The sequence below is a fragment of the Callorhinus ursinus genome, unplaced genomic scaffold, assembly GCF_003265705.2.
Source record: "Callorhinus ursinus isolate GAN/ISIS: 27379988/994484 unplaced genomic scaffold, GSC_fseal_2.0 scaffold18, whole genome shotgun sequence".
Taxonomy (NCBI): domain Eukaryota; kingdom Metazoa; phylum Chordata; class Mammalia; order Carnivora; family Otariidae; genus Callorhinus; species Callorhinus ursinus.
In genome coordinates, this window is record NW_027397080.1 from 3,124,468 (window position 1) to 3,143,018 (window position 18,551).

At 51.1% G+C, this 18,551-nt stretch overlaps 1 protein-coding gene across 5 annotated transcripts in view; it reads right to left on the minus strand.

The window, feature by feature from the left end:
- Nucleotides 1-18,551, minus strand: part of CFAP57 (cilia and flagella associated protein 57) — a 69,639-nt gene that overhangs the window by 20,696 nt on the left and 30,392 nt on the right. For all 5 annotated transcript variants that reach the window (XM_073902771.1, XM_073902773.1, XM_025856896.2 and 2 more), the window contains exons 12-18: nucleotides 16,751-16,912; nucleotides 12,385-12,540; nucleotides 11,132-11,225; nucleotides 10,320-10,510; nucleotides 6,929-7,102; nucleotides 5,645-5,803; nucleotides 3,103-3,246 (exon numbers count right to left, since the gene is read on the minus strand). In XM_073902771.1, the coding sequence (XP_073758872.1) occupies nucleotides 3,103-3,246; nucleotides 5,645-5,803; nucleotides 6,929-7,102; nucleotides 10,320-10,510; nucleotides 11,132-11,225; nucleotides 12,385-12,540; nucleotides 16,751-16,912 (1,080 nt within the window). The remainder of the gene's footprint in view (nucleotides 1-3,102; nucleotides 3,247-5,644; nucleotides 5,804-6,928; nucleotides 7,103-10,319; nucleotides 10,511-11,131; nucleotides 11,226-12,384; nucleotides 12,541-16,750; nucleotides 16,913-18,551) is intronic.

Here is an 18,551-nt window from a genome sequence, read left to right on the forward strand (position 1 = left end):
GGTCCAGGGAGAAAGTGCCCTCCGCAGGCAGGGAGGAAGCTAGGGGTGGGACCCAGAACAGGGAGGCTCAGTCAGGTTTTGCGAGAAAAATAGGTATATGGGAGGTCAGAGTGGAGAAGGAGAACTCCAGGCAGAGAGAGAGGGCCAGAGGCGTGGGCCGCCTGGTGCAGTTCTGCAGGCTACAGGTGGTCTGGGGGGGGGGGGGGGGCGGGGGGGGGGGGGGGGGGGATGGCGGCCGGAGAGGTTGGCTGAGGTGGGTCAGGTGGCCTGATGCCGAGGTCCTCCTACTGAAGAGAGCAAGACTGGAGCCAGGCAGACCGGTCAGGAGGCGACCCGAGGGTGCCCGGACCAAGGGAACGGTGGCTGGAAGAGAGAAAGGGGCTTCTCCAAGGTCACGGCTGAGTGCCTACAGTTGCCTGTACCTCTTCCTCCGTAGTTTTGAAGCTAGCAACGACCGATTAGGTTAGAGAGGAAGTGATTCAGGCAAAGCATGAAAACATGCCGAGAACAAAAATGACCTATTTCATAGAAAAATTGTGAAATATGCTGAATTTGAATAACTGGCTGGACAGCTAGGATACAAGCCAGTATGTGGGGACAAGCATCCTTCTCCTGGGGAGGAAATCCCATCTACTTTTCCATGTGTTACTACTCCTCACACTCAGTGACTCTCAGTGGGGGGAGGGGGCAGGAAAGAGGCCTTTTACCCCCTAGGGGACATCTGGCAACATCTGGAGACATTTTTGGTTGTCACATCTGGGGGAAGGGGGGGTGGCCCCTGGCATCTAGTGAGTAGACACCAGGGATGTTGCTAAATATCCTACAATGCATGGGGCAGCTCCCCATAACAAAGGATTATCCGCCCTAAAACATGAAAATGCTGAGGTTTAGGAGCCCTGCACTAGATGAGTAAACAAGAGTGTGAAGTACAACGACAAGGTTCTGGACACTCTCTCCCCAGGAAGGGGTCCTGTCTCTTCAAAGAGAAGCTGGAAAAGTTTATGTTCAGGAAGGGACCTAAATCAAGGAAGTATTAGATTTTCATTCACAGAGGTCTCAGCTCCAGAAACAAGCCAGAATTTTTTTTTACAGCTTCCTTCTTGTAGGAAAAGGAACTTCACAGGAGACCCGCAGTGGGTGGGCCAAATGGGTCTCCGACCCGCAGAAGGAAGCCCCAAAGTCAGAGGCCCCTGGGGAAGGAATTGGGCCCAGATATCAGCCCTGGTGGCCACTGGCACCAGGGGTTGGGGTAGGAGGGGCCCTGTTGGACTCACCCTCAGGGTGCAGAGACAGGCCCTGCTGAGAATCAATGCCACGGGTAGCCCAGTTCCTGATGGGAAAGTGAATGATCCTTCAGGTGTGCTGGGGTGGAAAGTAACTGACCTGGCTGTAAATCTCCCTGACGAATGAGGAGAGGAAACAGGACAGGGATTTTGGGGGGCTGCAGTACCTTCACTTTCCAGGCAAGTGGGGCCTCCCCTCTTTTTTGGACTGCCATTTCTGGACCCTGACGTCACTCAAGAATGGCAGGAGGCCCAGATGAGGTGGCTCTGTGGTCAGCTGGGAACATCCTACCTCTTCCCAGAGGCCAGGGAGTAAGTCACTGCCACGAGAACATACCCTCTCTGGACACTCTGGCCCTGGACGGGTCCCACCGCCTGACTTCTTTCCTGAGTCTCCTGCAGGAAAGGCTTTGCTTTTCTCCACCATAGCTCCTGGGTATCCAATTCCACTGAGACCATGGGTCCTCCCTGACACACTTGTACTCTTGCTTAGCACCATCAGCAAAAATGGATGGGGAGCAGAACTGCTGGAGAGCCTTTGGGCTGGCGCTGGGGAGGGAGCCTGGAGTCGAGGCTGGAGAAGGGTAGCACCTGGATCATGCAGGGCCCCAGTAGGGAGTGTGGATTTTATTCTAGGTGGGAGAGGACACCACTAGGGGTTTGCTGTGGCCTCTATGTGGAGCCCAGACTGGAGGCGGGAGTCAAGTCCAGATGAGAGATGACTGATGCTTGGACACAGGTGAGGCAGCAGAGAGGAAGGAGGCCTGGACTGGAGCTGTCTCTTGGAAGTCCATCAGATAGGCACTGGCAATCATTTGGATACAGCAGTTAGGGGACGAGAAGAATCAAGAAGACTCTATCCTTATACCTTAAGCACCTGGGTGGATTGTGGTACCATTTACTGAGAAACAGGAAACAGGAGGAAGGGGAAGTCAGGAATTCAGTTTTTTTTTTTTTTTTAAGACTTATTTATTTGAGAGAGAGAGAGAGAGAGAGAAAGCATGGGCACAAGAGTGGGGGAGAGGCAGAGGGAGGAGAAGAGAATGAGAAAGAGAGAGGGAGAGAATCCTTGAGCAGACTCCCCGCTGAGCACAGAGCCTGACCCTGAGATCATGACCTCAAAATCAGAAATCAAGAGTCGGATACTTAACCAACTAGGCCACCCAGGTGCCCCAGGAATTCGCTTTTAGATCAACCATGGACCCCGCTGTCAGCTGCAATCTGCTTAAGGAGATGCAACACGCATGGAGCAGAGGGGCTGAAAGGGACTCTTGTACCTCACCGGACTCTCAGGAGCCCTTGTCCTGTTGATCTTGCTCCTAATTTCTCCTCTCTGCCTTCGTCCTGTCTGCTGCCCAGAACACACGCTTAAAGCTGCCACTCTCCTCTCAAGAGCCTTCATGACTTCCCATTCCTCCTCAGATGGAGTCCAAACACTGCAGCTTCACATATGCCCCCACCATTTCCAGACAGAAGAAAATGTTGCTTTCTCCTGCAACGGGCTGGTGGCTGAGTACACACCGCCCCCTGGTGGCCGAAGGCCCCCCAGAGAACGCACACTGCGGTGCGGGTGGGGCCCAGGCGCCGCCCCCACCCCCGCCCCAGGCCAAACCTTAAAGAGTTTCCCTTCTGCACCACTGAACTCCCCGCTGGGCCTTTCCTGTGGCTTCCCCTGCAGAGTGGAGGCCCACACCCCTTGGGAGCAGGCAGGGCTTGTGAGGAGAGTTTTCTCTCCTTGCCACCCCCCAGGCCAGTCAGGAATAGTCGGGGAGGAGACAGCAGTGGTCCAAGAGGCCCGAGTGTCGCAGATGGCTCTCACCTCCTGAATCTGTTCCTTCATCACCTTGATCTCATTCTCTCGTGGTTCTATTTGCTTCTTCAGATCCTTTATTTTGTAGTCAAGGACAAACTTGAATTTCTCTAGTTCTTGGTTTTTCTTTTTCAGATCATAGATGCGCTTCTCCTGTGAGACGAGAGAGAAGTGAGAGAGAGAGCAGGAAGCCGTGGTATATGGCATCCCCTTTAGGCAAAGGACATCAATCCTGCGCCCTGGCCGAGGAGGCCACAGACTGCTCTCTCGGCCGGGGATACGAAGGCTGGCTCCCCCATGAAGATACAGCCCTGCCTCTGTGGTTTCTGTGCTAGGACTGCATTCGTTCATTCACTCATTCATTCACTCATTCAAGTACGGCTTGTGGGTGACCGTGTTTTCCAAAGCTGGCCTCCACAGCATCTCTCGTCCCACAGGCTCTTCTATCTACAATGGGACCGTATGCTTCCCTGTCAGGAGCTAAGATCTAATTCGGTTCTCTTGCATCTGGCTTGATCTATGGTTTGCTTGTAACCCGAAGAACGTGCTCAAGGATGCCGTGTGGCTTCCCAGGCTAGCTCAGAAAAGGCCAAGCAGCTTCCGCCTGGTTGTCTTGGGACTTTTGCTCTGAGGGAAGCCATCTGCCCTGGAAAAAGTCCCGCCACACTGGGACCGTCAGGCTGAGGAGCACGCTGGTACTCTGGTGGTCAGTCCTAGCTGAACCCAGCCTCTCAGCCCCCTCCCGGCCAAGGGGCTGGACAGGTGCATGAAGAAGCCACACTGGATACTGATCTTCCAGCCCCCAGCTATTTGAGTCACCCCTGTTTGAGGCTCAGCAAGGTCCCTGCCACTGGGGACAAAGACAAGCCATCTTGTTGTAGCCTGTCCGAATGCCAGACCCACAGAATCTGAGAGCATAATGAAACAGTTGTTGTTTTGCACCACTAAGTGTTGGGATAATTTGTTACACAGCGATAGTAATTGGAATGCAGATCTATCCATCCATCAACTGTTTACTGAATGAAGACCTTTGGCTGAGATGCCAAATAGAACTATGACACAGTCCCTGCCCTTACGGAGAAAGCACCAGCTGGAAAAGCGGATGTGTCAACAAGTGTAGCCCTACCCTGTGAGAGGTGTTGTAAAAGAGGACAGCGCCGAAGGCACAGTATATACCGAGGGTGCCAAGAATAACCAGTGGGCGCGTAAAGCAGTGGTTCACGGGGAAGTGAGAAATGGGGCTGGAGAAGAGGAGGGGAGGAGGCTACGGTCCTGCCTGTTGGGCTCAAGGGGGTTCAGAAGGTATCCAGGAGGCTAGAGTTGGCAAACTATGGCCCTTGGGTCAAATCTGACCTGTTTCCAATAAAGTTTTATTGGAACATGGCTGAGCCCACTCATTTATGCGGGGTCTACGGCTGATTGTACAACATAGCGGCAGAACTGAGTAGTGTGACAGAGACCACACTGTGTGCAAAGACGAAATATTTACCACCTAGCTCTTTACAGAAAAACCTTTGCTGTCCCTGCCACAGGCAATGGGGAGCTATGGCAGAATTTTAAGTGGAAGAGTGACACAGTTACAGAGTACGGTGGTGGGGAGCAGGGGTAGGGAGCGGGAAGGAAGGTCGTTGGCTGGATAGGAGACTGTTGCAATTTTAGGTCAGGAGGCCTTACCCTCTTTACCCCTCTTTGAGAATCTGAAGAGAGCTTTGGACCTTCCCTACCCCAACACCCAGACACATACACAAACACTCACATGTGAAATTTCATGCAGGCACAATCGCATTCCCCTTAGCAGACCCCCCGAAGGACCCCACTTCACAGGTGAGAAAACGAGGCTCAGAGAAGTTGCACAATGTCCTGTGGCCAATAAATAGCAGACCTGTGCTGGAACCCAATTAACCAGAGTTGAAGCCCATGATCTCAACCACTGGACAATTCTGCCTGCCTGAGGCGGGAGTGGTGAGGGGATGGGCAGGAGGGCACACAGCCTGGATTTGCTTAGAAGGATCCAAAATTTTGGTAAGCCTCACAAAATGTGATGTGTCTGTTTTCTAAGTGTTTTTGTAAGAAACGCATCCTGAAAAGGGATACCAGCTTTCTGGAGCACCCAGCAGTTGTAGGCCAACCCCAGGGAGGGGCAAGGAGGTGGGTGGGCTGCCCCCCGTCCATGGGCGCAGTCACTCGAGGATGCCTGGAGCAGTAGAGAGCACGGGCCCTGCAGTTGGCTGACTTGGGTTCTTAGCCCAAGTCCGCTGCCTGTAGACTATATGATCTTGGGCAAGATACCAAACCACCTGGAACTCAGTTTCCTGAGCTCTACAGCTGGGGCCCTCGTGGCCCCTGGGGTCGCTGGGAGAACCGAGTGTGGTGTGTTTGCAGCAATCAGCCCAGTACCAAGTGCACAGCAGGTACCTCGCAGACCATCCATCCCCCATCGGGTTCCGCGAATGTGTTCCAAGCATCCAGGGGCCCTCTCTCCTGAGCTTTGTCCTCACCCCCCCGGGTCCAACTAGGTGGTGGTTGAGGGAGGACAGAGACGAGCCTTCACCTTGTCTTGAATCGTCTCGTCTCTTTCCTGGATTTCCCGCTTGAGGCCCAGGATGTCCTTCTCCAGGGACTTAATGACTCCTTGCAGCTTCACCTGCTCCCCCTTCAGGCTCTCAATGTCATTGGTTCGCTCTTCGATCTCCTTCTGCAGACTGCTGAACTGCGGATACAAGTGCAGCCACAGAGACAACAGAGTCTTTTCACCCCCTCTCTGCCTCCCAAATGCCTGTATGCTTACAGACTCCCCATCACCAACCTGTGACCCGGACTCTCCACCCTCGTGGGCTGAAAAACACACCTCACACTCAACATTTCTGGGCTTTGAGGAGTGAATTTTTTATTTGGGACAGGTCTGGGGATTTCCTAGGCCACATGAGTGATGTATCATCCTGCCTGGGAAGATCCAGTCCGATTCCCCTCTGTGAGGATGGACTGTCCACGGCAAGAAGGTCAGAGACCAACTCCCCAGGTGGACTCAGAGTTTTCCATGACCACACCAACCCTGAAAGGTGGGGATCCGTGCCCCTTCAAGGTCATAGATATTGTAATGGATGAGCCACCGTGGCCATGTCTAAGAACGGAAGACGACATTGTCCCTGATTGATAAGCAGTGTGATTTCTAACGGTAAGGAACATGAGTTTGCTTTGAAGTTGGCTTCTCTAAGGCTAAACGTTTTGCGGAAACTGGCAATTCTACAAGGATCTGTGAACTCTTTGCCCCGCCTCGTAAACTAAGCACCCTATGCCTTAGTCCTTCTCCCACCCGGAGCTCCCTGCACCAAGAGCCTAAGGACACCTCTAGGACTTGACCTAACCTCCAGAAGGCCTCATCTCCATTTCTACCGGAGGTTTTTTTTTTGTTTGTTTGTTTTTTAAGATTTTATTTATTTGACACAGAGAGACACAGCGAGAGAGGGAACACAAGCAGGGGGAGTGGGAGAGGGAGGAGCAGGCCTCCCGCGGAGCAGGGAGCCCCAATGCGGGGCTCGATCCCAGGACCCTGGGATCATGACCTGAGCTGAAGGCAGATGCTTAATGACTAAGCCACCCAGGCGCCCCTCTACCAGAGGTTTAACTCTGAAAACTGACTAAATCCTACTTGCCCGTAAATGAAAGCCAGGGGCGTCCATCAGTGTCAGGGTGAATGCTGTTAACCCAGTGAAAAGGACAGAGAAGGGAGAGCCCCGAGGAGGGGTGGGAAGGGTGTGCCTGCCTGGCAGGGTGGAGGTGTTCTGGGCCATGGAGCCCTTGCCTGAGCCCAGGCCGGTCCAGGACGGCGCCATACCTTTTTCCTCATGATGCCTGTTTCTCCTTTGAGCCGCAGGTTTGATTCCTTCTCATCCCGAAGCTTTTTCTCGTACTTGGTTTTGATATCTTGGATTTCTCGGTCTTCATCCTCTTCAATCTGTTTCTTGGTCTCTTCGAACTCCCGCAGCTGCTGCCTGACATCTTCCTGTGCCTGGCTCAGAGAAGGGAGAAGGGACACATGACACTTTCGTGCTGCCCAGGCCCGGGAGGAGAGGTGCACATGGGGCCTATTGTGTGGAATGGGAGGGCAAGTGTTATTACAGACACGGGAACCAAGACCACGGGCCCCCAGGCCTTCCACTGTCCTCCTGTCTGTCCTCTGTCTTCCCTTCTCTCCCTGCGGGCTGAGGCCGCAGGCTCCATCACTTCAACCACCACCTTCCCGACATCCTCATACCTGCTCCACCACTGGTCTTCACCCCGACACCCACGCTTCCTCTAGCTTTCCCTCACTGAACTTGGGACAGTCGTCACTTTATATTTGCGGAACTACTTGATTGCCTTTCCCATTAGATAGGAGTTCCTTGAGGGCAGAAACCCAGTCTCTCATGCCCACCACTGCGTTCCCAGACTACAACCTGCCCGGGCGCACAGTAGGTACTCAATTGCTACCTGAACAAGGGCATCTTGAACTCTGCCCTCCTGCTCCTTAATCCAGTCCCCTGCACGTCCCCCAGCACTTTATGTTACTGATGTCTGTTTGACAGGACCCTCCACTGGCATGGAAGCTCCTCGATGGCGGGGTCACATCCCTCTGCTCACCTCTGGGGACCCCCTGCCCAGCAGCTGGTACATAGACAGTGAAAGCCTGGAGCCCGGATGCTGGGAAAACTAACTCCGCCTGCCTGGCAGTGTCTGAGAGGTGACTCGGGCGTGCCTCCTCTTTGCCCCCAAGTGGTGCAAGTTATAGATTAAGTCAGAGTCCACTGTTTTCCCCTCCCACTGACTCTGGCATGCTTGCGAGCTGTACCATTCCTGGAGTGAGTGCTTCGGGGGCTCAGAGAGACAAGATGGTTTTAAAACTGGGCTCCCAAGGAAGGCTGCTCTCTTTCCCCAACATGGGTCCCCAGACCCTTGCTAGACAGAAGCCTGGGGCCGTGTGCTCTGTCTGCAGCCCAGAGTCGCCCGTCAGCCACCGCTCTGGCTCTGGTAGATGTGGCTAAAAAGGAAAGTAGGCCAGCCAAGTGGGCGAGGAGGCCTGCCAGGTGGGAGCTCCCTAGGGAAGTTCTGAGTTGAAATCTTTGACTCAAAAGAAGAAACGGGTTGTAATCACTGTAGAGGTCCTGGGAAGAAGGCCAGCCTCTCTCCTCTCAGGGCAGATTCATCCGCCCCGCCCAATCCCCAAGCCCCCAAAGGCGAAACTCAGATCAGTTTACTGGAAGTGGACAAACATTTCTGGAACATCTAGGACACACCCCCATCCCTTGCAGGGTTTGAAAATCACTGATGGGTGAGACACAGTCCCTGCCCTTGAGAAACTCCCCGGGCGGGGGGGAAGTAAAGGCAGGATGCTACTGTATAGCCCGTGTAAGAGCAAGGAGTCTGGGGGCCCTGAGGACACAGAGGAAGGCTGCTTAGCCCCGTGGGAGGGGAGACAGGCAGTGAAGAATCCCTCCAGGAGTTGGCTCTCGTCCTGAGTCTGTAAGGCGGAGGACCAGCGGCCAGGAATCACCCAGAGCAGAGGCTCAGAGGTGGTGTGGGGAACTTGGCTACTCCACGTGGTTGGATGGGAGGGAGCTGGATGGGCAGCAGTGGGGACCAGGGCTGGGAGGCAGGCAGGGCCCTGAGACCAGGGCTGGGAGGCCAGCAGAGCCGGGCAGCGCCGGGGCAGGGAACATTCCCAGTGTGGCGGTCAGAGCTCAGCCTGCTCTGTCAGAGGCTCAAGCTGTGAGGAGCCCTCCACCCTCCACCTCTCACCTCCTTTATCCCCCACTGCCTGCTCCCTTCCCAGCTCACTGAAGACTTCTGGGTGCCGACTCAGTCCTCCTGCTGTAACTGGGGGAGGTGACAGAGGGTCCTGTAATGTCCCAGGGTGCTTTGAGCCCCGTCTCACTATGGCCTCAGCCACCCATGCTCAGGTCCAGCCCTGGAATGGGGCCACATCTAAAGCCTGAAAATGCAGGCCCTGCCCCCCAGCACTGGTGATCTCCCTGTTGGACCCCAGGCATCTGGCACAGCTCTCCGGCTCACCACGTCCCCCGGCCCTGTCCCGATTCCCCCACTGTCTTCCAGGCTCTCAGTTCTCTACCGCTCTCTGGCCCGGACCTGCTGGCTGCTCACCAGACGATCAGTGTCTGTCTGTGGCACTGCTCAGTAAAACCCCAGCCAGGCAGCAGGGCTGCTCCACGTCTTCCTCACTCGCCTTCCTGCTTGCCGAGCCCTGCTGTGGGAAAGCACGCGGCCCGGGGGGACGAAGGCCACCAGAAATCAGATATACAACCTCGGCTGCGCGCTCAGCTACGCACCTGCCAGTCCTCTTCTCTGTCGCCCCCTGCCTCCTTCCCTCCAAAACCCCTTCCACAGCTCCCTGGCTCTCCTGCCCCTCACTTACAGTGTGCCATCTGCTGCAATTTCACGTGGAAAAGACGGCCATCTGGCTCTTCTCAGTTTTCTCTTCATCTTGGGAAACTAGATATTTTGGCAACCCAAACTGCTTGAACGTTCTCTGACGCGGCTCTGCCTGCGTGCCCTTCCCTTCTGCACTTGCCCCCATCTCCTGTTCATTCCGGCTTCAGCTCTTCCTGGGCCTCCTTGGCTCCTGCAAGCCGGCCCTGCCCCCTCCGGGCGGTCTGCGTCCCCTGGCTATCCTGTGCGTATCTCTCCAAGGATCCATCTGTGTGACCACCTCCCTCACACGACTGAAAACCGGGCCCCCGCTCGTTATTTCTCGTGGTCACCCAACACTCAAGCTGGTAAACCAGTAAGATACCATCTGGGTTTGTTAAATCAGTGAAGGAATGCTTTCATCTTGTAAGACACAAAAAGTGGCTAAAGGGTTTCAGGCAACCACCTGCCCCATCGTTCATGGCCTTGGTTCCTCCCTAGGTCCTACCCACTTCTCCTAAAAAGGTCTCCCCAGTCCGTAAGGCTTGAAGGTACAATTAGGATAGAACAGCAGATATGAACGTAGCCCGTCCACAGAATTTCAGTCCCTAAAGCTGAGCACCTCCCAGCTCACTGGGTTCCCTGGTCCGGAGGGAAAGAAATGGTAACGAGCAGACGCCAAGGCCAAATGCATGCATGCTGAAAGGAGGGGATGGAAGGCAAAAGTGAGGCCGGCTTTCCCACAGCTCTCCGGGCTGGTCACAGGCCAGGCCTGCAGGATGCACCGTGAAAGGGAGGTGGCAGGTCAGCTTCTGGTTGAGTACCTCTTCCAGAAGGGTGGTTTTTTCCTGCAGCTTGGCCTCGTAAAACTCAGTCAGCTCCTCCAGGGCCTGACTCTTGGTCTCATCGTTATCCCGAAGCTGTTTTTCATACTCTTCCTGCATCCTCTGGGACTTGAGCTGCAATTCCTGGTACTTCTCATATTCTAGAAGCAACTTTTGGTTGTTGCAACATTCTGGAGAGAAGCAAGGATGGTTATTTCATATGGGACAGGAGCAGCGACCTCAGGGCCACCCCGGAGCCTTTGAGCTCTCCCACTCGCTGCCAGCAGCAGCTAGGGCAGGTACCTCCAAAGCCGTGAGGCAAATGCCTGCCCAGCTTCCTCACCTGCCCGCACCCCATCAGCTCATCAGGCAGCCAGATGCCCCCACAGTGTCAGCTAGGCAGAAGGTTTCCAGGAAAGGGCAGAGGGATGTTTGGGGGTTCGGGGCCAAGAAGAATGTCTTGAATATGCAACATAGTTATCAGCAGCCCTGTTTTACAGAAGAGTCAACTGAGGCTCAGTGAGGTTAGGTACTCCCCAGAGCACCTGATGTGGTTGGTGAGTCTGGGACCCATGACAGCCTATCAGGCTCCAGACCCGCCCTCTTCTGTACCTCCTGTTGGCATGCAGTAAGTGTTTAGTACGTGTTTAACGAATGAGCAAATACACAGGAGTAAAAACCACAATGAGATCCAGGGCATAAATGTAGCCTGTGGACAGAGAAAGCCAGATTACCTGGGACTTCTGTGAGGTCCGGGGGACTCTCAGACTTTTGCTCCCACCCAACCCTGTGGCCTCTACCTGGGTACTCACCCAGGTCCTGCAGTTCTTGGCTCTGTTTGTCTAGCAGGTCCTCAATGCGTTCCCGATGGGACACATCCTGCTTTTCTTTCTCTGTTCTTAAAACCTAAAACACAGAATGGACTGTTCCCATTCCCACACATCTGCTGAAAGCTGCCCTAGGGCAAGAACACATTTTGTAAGTGACATCCTCCTTCACTCACAAATATTTCTCAAGCCCTTATTCTGCACCAAGCATTGTTCCATGAGCAACAAGCAAGCTATCACTTTTTATTTACATTATATTCTGCTCTGAAAGTTCTAGACTTTCTCTATTTATATCCTTTCTACTAAATGGGTCTTGTCAATGATGAGTTCAGTTTTGGACATGTAGCAGATGGATTCTGGGGTGGAAGAAAGTAAAGATTCATTTGGATTCTCTGTTGTCTGCATGTTGCTGTCAACTAAATTCTTGGATGTGCTAATGTGTCAGCTTCTAAGGAGTGTTCTCTTTAATCGAGCAGGAAAGCTCCTTGCAGGCAGAGGGGCCACCCCCAGGAATAACTTTGTGTTTAGCTTATGGAGGGCCCCACAGCAATGTTTGCTGACTAAAGGTAATAAAACTAACAGCCAGGGACTTTTTTTCTTTTAGTCAAACTCTCTGACCTGTGAAGATAACATAAAAAACAAATACCCTCAGAGCCAAAAATTGGGGGTTTTGGATGAAGGGCAAGACAGATATGTGGAGAATAAGGAACTATTCTGGGTGAGTTCTGGATCAAATCTAACTACAGGAGGACCATTTAGACTAATTTTATTTAATCTACCGACGATCCTGAAATTCTGGTAGCTCTTTTTCTATCCTTTGTTTTTCTTGTGACCTTTTGATTCTCTTTTTAAGTAAGTTTCTCTTGATCATAAAGATAATGTGGTCTCATTGTAGAGAATTTGCAAAATACAGAAAAGTATAAAGAACAAAATTACAATGATCCAAAATTCCAACTTCCAGAGGTAATCACAGTGCTAGCTATTTTCTTACGAACCGATCTATGTGTATTTATTTTACTTGGTTAACACCGTTCACTATAGAGAGTTTTATATTCTGCTTTGTTCCACCTGGCACTTTGCTGTAAGCATTTCCGATGTTATCAACTGTGCTGAAAAATCACACATTATCATATGGTTCATTGTTTGAGCGTAGCTTGGATAGTGTACGCCAGTTCCATCTTGAGTAAATTGAAAACGTCTTGTTATTTGTGGGTGTTGACTGAGTCTCTCAAACAGACCTGGTTTTTTGTTTTCAGGGACTCCATTTCCTGGAGGAACTTATCCGTTAGCTCCTTAATCTTCTCAGAGTAGTTCATGTCCTTCAGTCGAAGCTGATACTCATTTTCCATTTTTAATTCTTCCACACGAGTCTTTAGCTCCAACATAATCTGAGCCTTTGGGAGAAGGACACCAGAATCAAGAACATTCACAGTGTGGGTGAATTAGAATATTTGAACTGGTGGCCTTGAGCTCTCTGAGATCTGTGGCTCCGCCCAGCCTCAAACTCATGTGTCTCCACTAGAACTTGTCATCTCTTCCCCACATGGCACCCTGACTAAAAACCAGGAGACATATGAGCTTCTTCCTCCGCCCTCACAACGTCCATTCGGTAAGCCCCGCTGCGCGCCAGGCATGACGCTAGTCATCTTCGAATATGCGTAAATGCCACCTGCTCAGTGAAGTCTACTCGGGCCAAATTAGTTAATCCTGCGACCCTTCCCTTCCCATTCCCAGCACTCATGACCCTGCTCACTCTGCTCTACTTTTTACTATTTTCTTAGATCTAGGCACTTTCCAATACAATTTATGTATGATTTTGTTTGTTGCCTTTTGTCTCCTTCCCCCATTAGGATTCAAGCTCGAGGAAGGCTGAGATCTTTGTTGGCTTTGCATACTGATATACAGAAGCGTGCCTAACACACACCAGGTACTTGGAGAACATGTGTTGAACCATGATGCCTGCCCCATGGAACTTACTACAGAGGGAGCCAAATAACATCATTACAAGTTGTGAGAGGCGCCCAGAGCCAGGTGGTTCCCCAAGACTGTCAGTGTGTCCCTCTCAGCATCTGTCACGCCTCTTCTGGTCTCACTATCATTACTTTAATTTGGGTCTTAACTCTTCCTGCCTTGCTGGCTCCTGTGTCTAGTGACTTCTTCTTTCAATCTGTTGTGTTCACTGATGCCAACGTTTTTTAAAAATACCGTGAGACACACACCCTTCATTTCCTGAAAAAGCTAATGCTGATGACAGAGGAGGGGGGAACACAGGTGTTTTCCTCTCGCTTATGCACGATCACCCCTCACCCCCCGCTGTGTATCCCTATCTCATCTCTTTTGGCCCATCTCCCCCCCCGCCCACCGCCACGGACAGTGCGTTATATGCACATTTCCCCATTCCCAGCCAGCGGACAAGTGCAGGCCTGGCACAGAGGGGAGACTGAGATGAGGGATGAACACAAGCTGCAAGGGCAAAGGTGGGGATGAGCGAGGGGATGTTTGGTCAGGGCGCTGCGTGTGATGTGGTATGGGTGGGAGGCCTGGACCGGGTCAGGCCATCCAGGTCCTTGCCAGCCATGATAAGAAATTAGGATTTTCTCCTACAGGGCCTCTGAAGGTCCTGTCCAACCTGATTAAACTGATTTGGTCTCAGAAAGGCCTCTCTGGTGTCAGTGTGCAGCTCAGGCTAGATTCAAGCCCTAAGGCAGAGGGATTAGGTGTGTGTGTGTGGGGGGGGTATTGCACAGTCCAGGTGGGGGTTGGGGGAGGAGAGTGGAATGGAGAGATTCAAGAGCAAGATTTTAGGGAACGTGGTGCCTGACTGGGTGTGGGGTGAAGGGGACAGGGCCGTGGATGAAGACCATCTCCTCAGAAGAGCGCTCCCTGCAGGTTGCACTTGGCCTATCTTGCGTCACTGCTTTATCCTGGGTGCCTAGGGCAGAACCAGCAACATAGCACTAAATGAATGTTTATCAGATGAGGAGGTCACCCTGGGGTCTTCCGTGGACTGGTGGAATACCTTTATTGATGGGAGTGCTGGTGTCGGGCACCTGCTCATCATCCTTCCTCCCTCCCTCAGTCTGTTCTCCGCCTGGCTGCAGAGGCGGCTTTCTATGATGCAAATCTCATCAAGTCATTCCCTAACTTAGATCTCTCAGCAGGTCCTTAGGAACAATGTCCAAAGACCAAAACATGGTGTAAAAGGCCCTCACAATCCCCCCCCCCAGCCCCAGCTCCACCTACCCTCTCTTCTCCGGCCCCACCTAGCCAGGAGCGTCTTCCCCAGAGCACCTTTCTCGTCCTTCTGCACACTCATTCCTTGGTGTGGAAGACCCTTTTCCATCTGTTCCTGAAGGCTCCATCCAAGGCTCAATTCCTCTGGCACCACCTGGCCTGGGTCAGTGTCCCTTCCCCTGTGACCCCAGAGCATCGTTCCTTCATAACACCTGTAACACACTTAATTTCCCTTTTTAATTTTATCCGTGCCTCCTCCCCGGCTACAAGCTAAAGGCCCCTGCATATCTTTCACTTCTGTGAAAGAGCTTAGAGAGGAAGCTCTCAGAGGCCATGGATGACCAGAACTGATCTGGCTATGTGCGAGGTCTCCATTCAGGCAACCCTGAGCAGGCACACCCTCACGGGCAGGAAGACTGGATCCTGGGTAAGCATAAGACAGGGAGCTCTCATAAGCTTCTGTCATCCCAGACCTTAGTACGGTATCTGGTTCGTAACAGACCCCTCTGTGAGTACTAGTTGGATGGATGGATGAATGAATGAATGACTGAATGAGTAGGTAAATCATGTCCTGAGAGTTAGTCCCATAGAAAATCATAGAATAAGAGAAAAAGAAAGCCGGGAATTCTGGAAAATGTGACTTTTATTTTTAATTTAAAAAAATTTTTTAAAAGATTTATTTATTTGAGAGAGAGAGAGAGAGAGAGAGAGAGAGAGAGAGCAAGCACACGCAAGTGTGGGAGACAGGGAGGGGCAGAGGGAGAGAACATCCAAGCAGACTCCCACTGAGTGTAGAGCCCGGCATGGGGCTCAGTCTCACAACACTGAGATCATGAGCTGAGCCGAAATCAAGGGTTGGACACTTAACTGACCGAGGCACCCAGGAGCCCCCGGAAAGGTGAGAGAGAGCTGGGAGGGAGCTGGGAAGGACAGAGAGGCTCACAGGGAATAAGAGCGTGGTCTCACAGATGTAGAGAGAGAAGGGGCTCCAGGAAATGAGCAGAACATATGCTAGTCACTTCCAGCTTGGCAGCAGTTCTGCTAGGCCAAGCTGGGGGCTGGGTTGGGAGTCAGCCCAGACACCTCAGGCCTTTGGCACATCCTGAAGTCTCCCAGTTGCTCTCTTCCCCTACCCTCTGGGAGGAATGGGGGAGAAAACAGAGAGAAGAAGGAAGAGGAGGAGACATACGTGCCTGCCTGCCGTCGGTCAGACCCTGACTCTCATAGGCTCTCCCTCACCCTTTCCTCCCACTTTGCCTTTCCTGTAGAAAGTTCCATGGGGCTCTAGCAGGGATCTCTGGAAATGCCTGGGTCTTATCATCCTGCTTTGGGGCCATTTTTGCATGGCTGTTCTGATGGTTTTACTCATCTCTACTTGACTATGAGTTTCCTGATCACAGGCCCAGGCCTGTCTTTTTACACATGCCTCCCCAGTACCTAGCAAACACAGGTATTCAATAAACGCACTCGAGATTCTGGATAAACAGCAATGAATGCGTAGCTCTGCCATTCTCTGTAAGCCTTGTGACTTTCCCACCCCTTCGGTGTCTCCCTTAGGGAGCGTGGTGCAGAGCTAGCTGTCCACTCAAAACTCTCAAAACACATCTTCCCAGAGTGTTTGATACATTCATAGGAGGGAGGGCCCTTTGGAGTGGTGATTAAGAGAGTAGGCTCTAGATTGAATCTAGAGCAGAACTCTAGTCTTAAGACATGTCACTTAACTTCTCCAAAGTCACCTCTTGAAACATGGGGAGAATAAAAGTATCTTTTTCATAGAGATGATGTCACATTTAAACAAGAAAATACTTATAATTAGTACAGTGCCTGGTTCATGGAAAATCTAAAAAAAAAATGCTGGTTATCATTACTTTTATTGTTTTATTATTAAGAAGACTGGGTTTCAGGGATGTTTTCTAAATACTTCATTTTTTTAAATAAAGAAGGCTCCACTAAGCAGTTATTAAGTTTCACAGACACAACTGGCATATTCAGCTTGTCAGTTCCATTCTGCAGATATGTATTGACTGTCTTCCATGTGTCTAGCAAGGGCTAGAAACTGCTGGTCACACAAGAGAACAGCTTGTCATGGTTCCTGCCCTCCAAGAGGGGGAGGAGGAGAGCTAGATCACAGGCTAAACATAGAGCAGAGTAGGAGTCAGGATGGTGGGCAGGGGTGAGGGTGGAAAGAGATCCAGCCACAGGGAGGAGAGTGGCATGGTGGTGTGGGCCAGAAATGTGCAGGGAGCAGAGGAGTCTGCGCGGGGCACTGGGTGCAGCCAGGGGTACAGGGCCTCGAATGCCGATCCCAGGGGTTTGGACACAGTCTGGTAAGGGACTTCCACGTCCCTCTTCATTCGATCTGGTTCTTACCTTCTCTTCCATGTCTGTTTTAGTAACAAGCACCTCTTCGGCAAAGCCCACTTCCCTCTCTCGCTTGATTCCCCGACCATCCCTATCAAAGACCTTCCAGGTAAACAGGCAGCCATCCTCGGCAACGGTCAGCAAGAATTGGTCATCAAAGGTGAGCAACATCTGAGGAGAAAAAGAGCTTAGAGTGGAAGCTTCCAGAGGCCATGGATGACCAGAACTGATCTGGCTATGTGTGAGCTCTCCATTTGGGCAACCCTGAGCAGGCACACCCTCACGGGCAGGAACACTGGATCCTGGGTAAGAATAAGACAGGGAGCTCTCATAAGCTTCTGTTAATGAGTAAAGGAAGCAAGACTGTGTTTATGTCCTCTGTGGATTTGGAATCTTAAGAGTTAACTATTACCTGGATTATAAAAAGAACTCTCAAAACTCAGCAGTAAAAAACCCAAACAACCCAGCTAGAAGGTGGGCAAAAAATATGGAGACATTTTACCAAGGGGGATATACAGATGGCAAAAAGCACATTAAAAGATGTTCAACATTATTAGCCACTAGGGAAATGCATATTAAAACTATGGGGAGATATTACTACATACTTGTTAGAACAGCTAAAGTAAAAAATAGTGACAATGCCAAATGCTGGCAATGATGTGGGGAAACTGGATCTTTCATGCAGTGCTGGTGGGAATGGAAAACACCTCAGCAGTTTCTTAAAAAACTAAACATAAACTTATCCTATGATCCAGCAATCATTCCCCTAGGCATTTATCCCGGAGAAATGAAGGTCCACATAAAAGCCTGCATATGATGGGTCACAGCAGCTTTATTTGTAATAGCCAAAAACTGGGAAAAAATGAACTATCCTACAACAGGTAGATGGTTAAACAAATTATGGTGCATCCATGCTATAGAATACTACTCAGTAGTAAGAAAAAATGAAATATTGATACGTGAAATAACTCAGATGGAGCTCAGGGGTATTGTGCTGGGCGAGGAAAGCCACTGTCAAAAGGTCACATAGTGTATGATCCCATTTATATAAAATTCTCAAAACAACAAATGATGGAAATGGAGAACCAATGAGTGTTTGTGCAGGACTGGGGAGGGTGGTGGCTGAGGGGGGTAGGTGTCACTATCTAGGGCAGCACGAGGGGGCTCTCTGTGGCCATGGAGCACTTATATATCCTGACTGCAGTGCTGGTGACGGGAATCTATGCACCTGATAAAATGACATGGAAACACACACACACATATTGTACCAACATCAGTTCTTCTGGTACGATACCATTCCACAATATCGCACCAATAGGTACATCAACAGATGTACCTACTGGGGGAAGCTGGGAGAAGGGCACACAGGACCTCTGTGCTCTCTTCGAGTTTCCTGTGACTCTATAATTATCTCAAAATAAAAAGTGAAGGCAAAAGAATCAATAATGAAAAAGGCCTTCTCACAATCAGTGATATGTGTCAAAAACCTCACAAATGGCAATGCTCTTCCACTGAGGAATTTCATCTCAGTCTAGCAACTCAGCCTTTGGGATAAGCAGAGACGACCACAAGACTCTGAAGAGCAGCATATTAGTTAGAATCCCTAAGATCATTAAATGCCCAGTTGTAGGAAAAGGATTAAGTAAGTTACGGTCCATCATTTGATAGGACATTTGCGTAGCTACTAACATCATGTTTTTGAGGAATATTTAATTATACAAAAAAATGTTTATAATAGCATTAAGTAAAAAAAAAGCAGACTACAAAAGAGTACATACAGTGTAGTTCAATTTATTTAAAATGCACACAA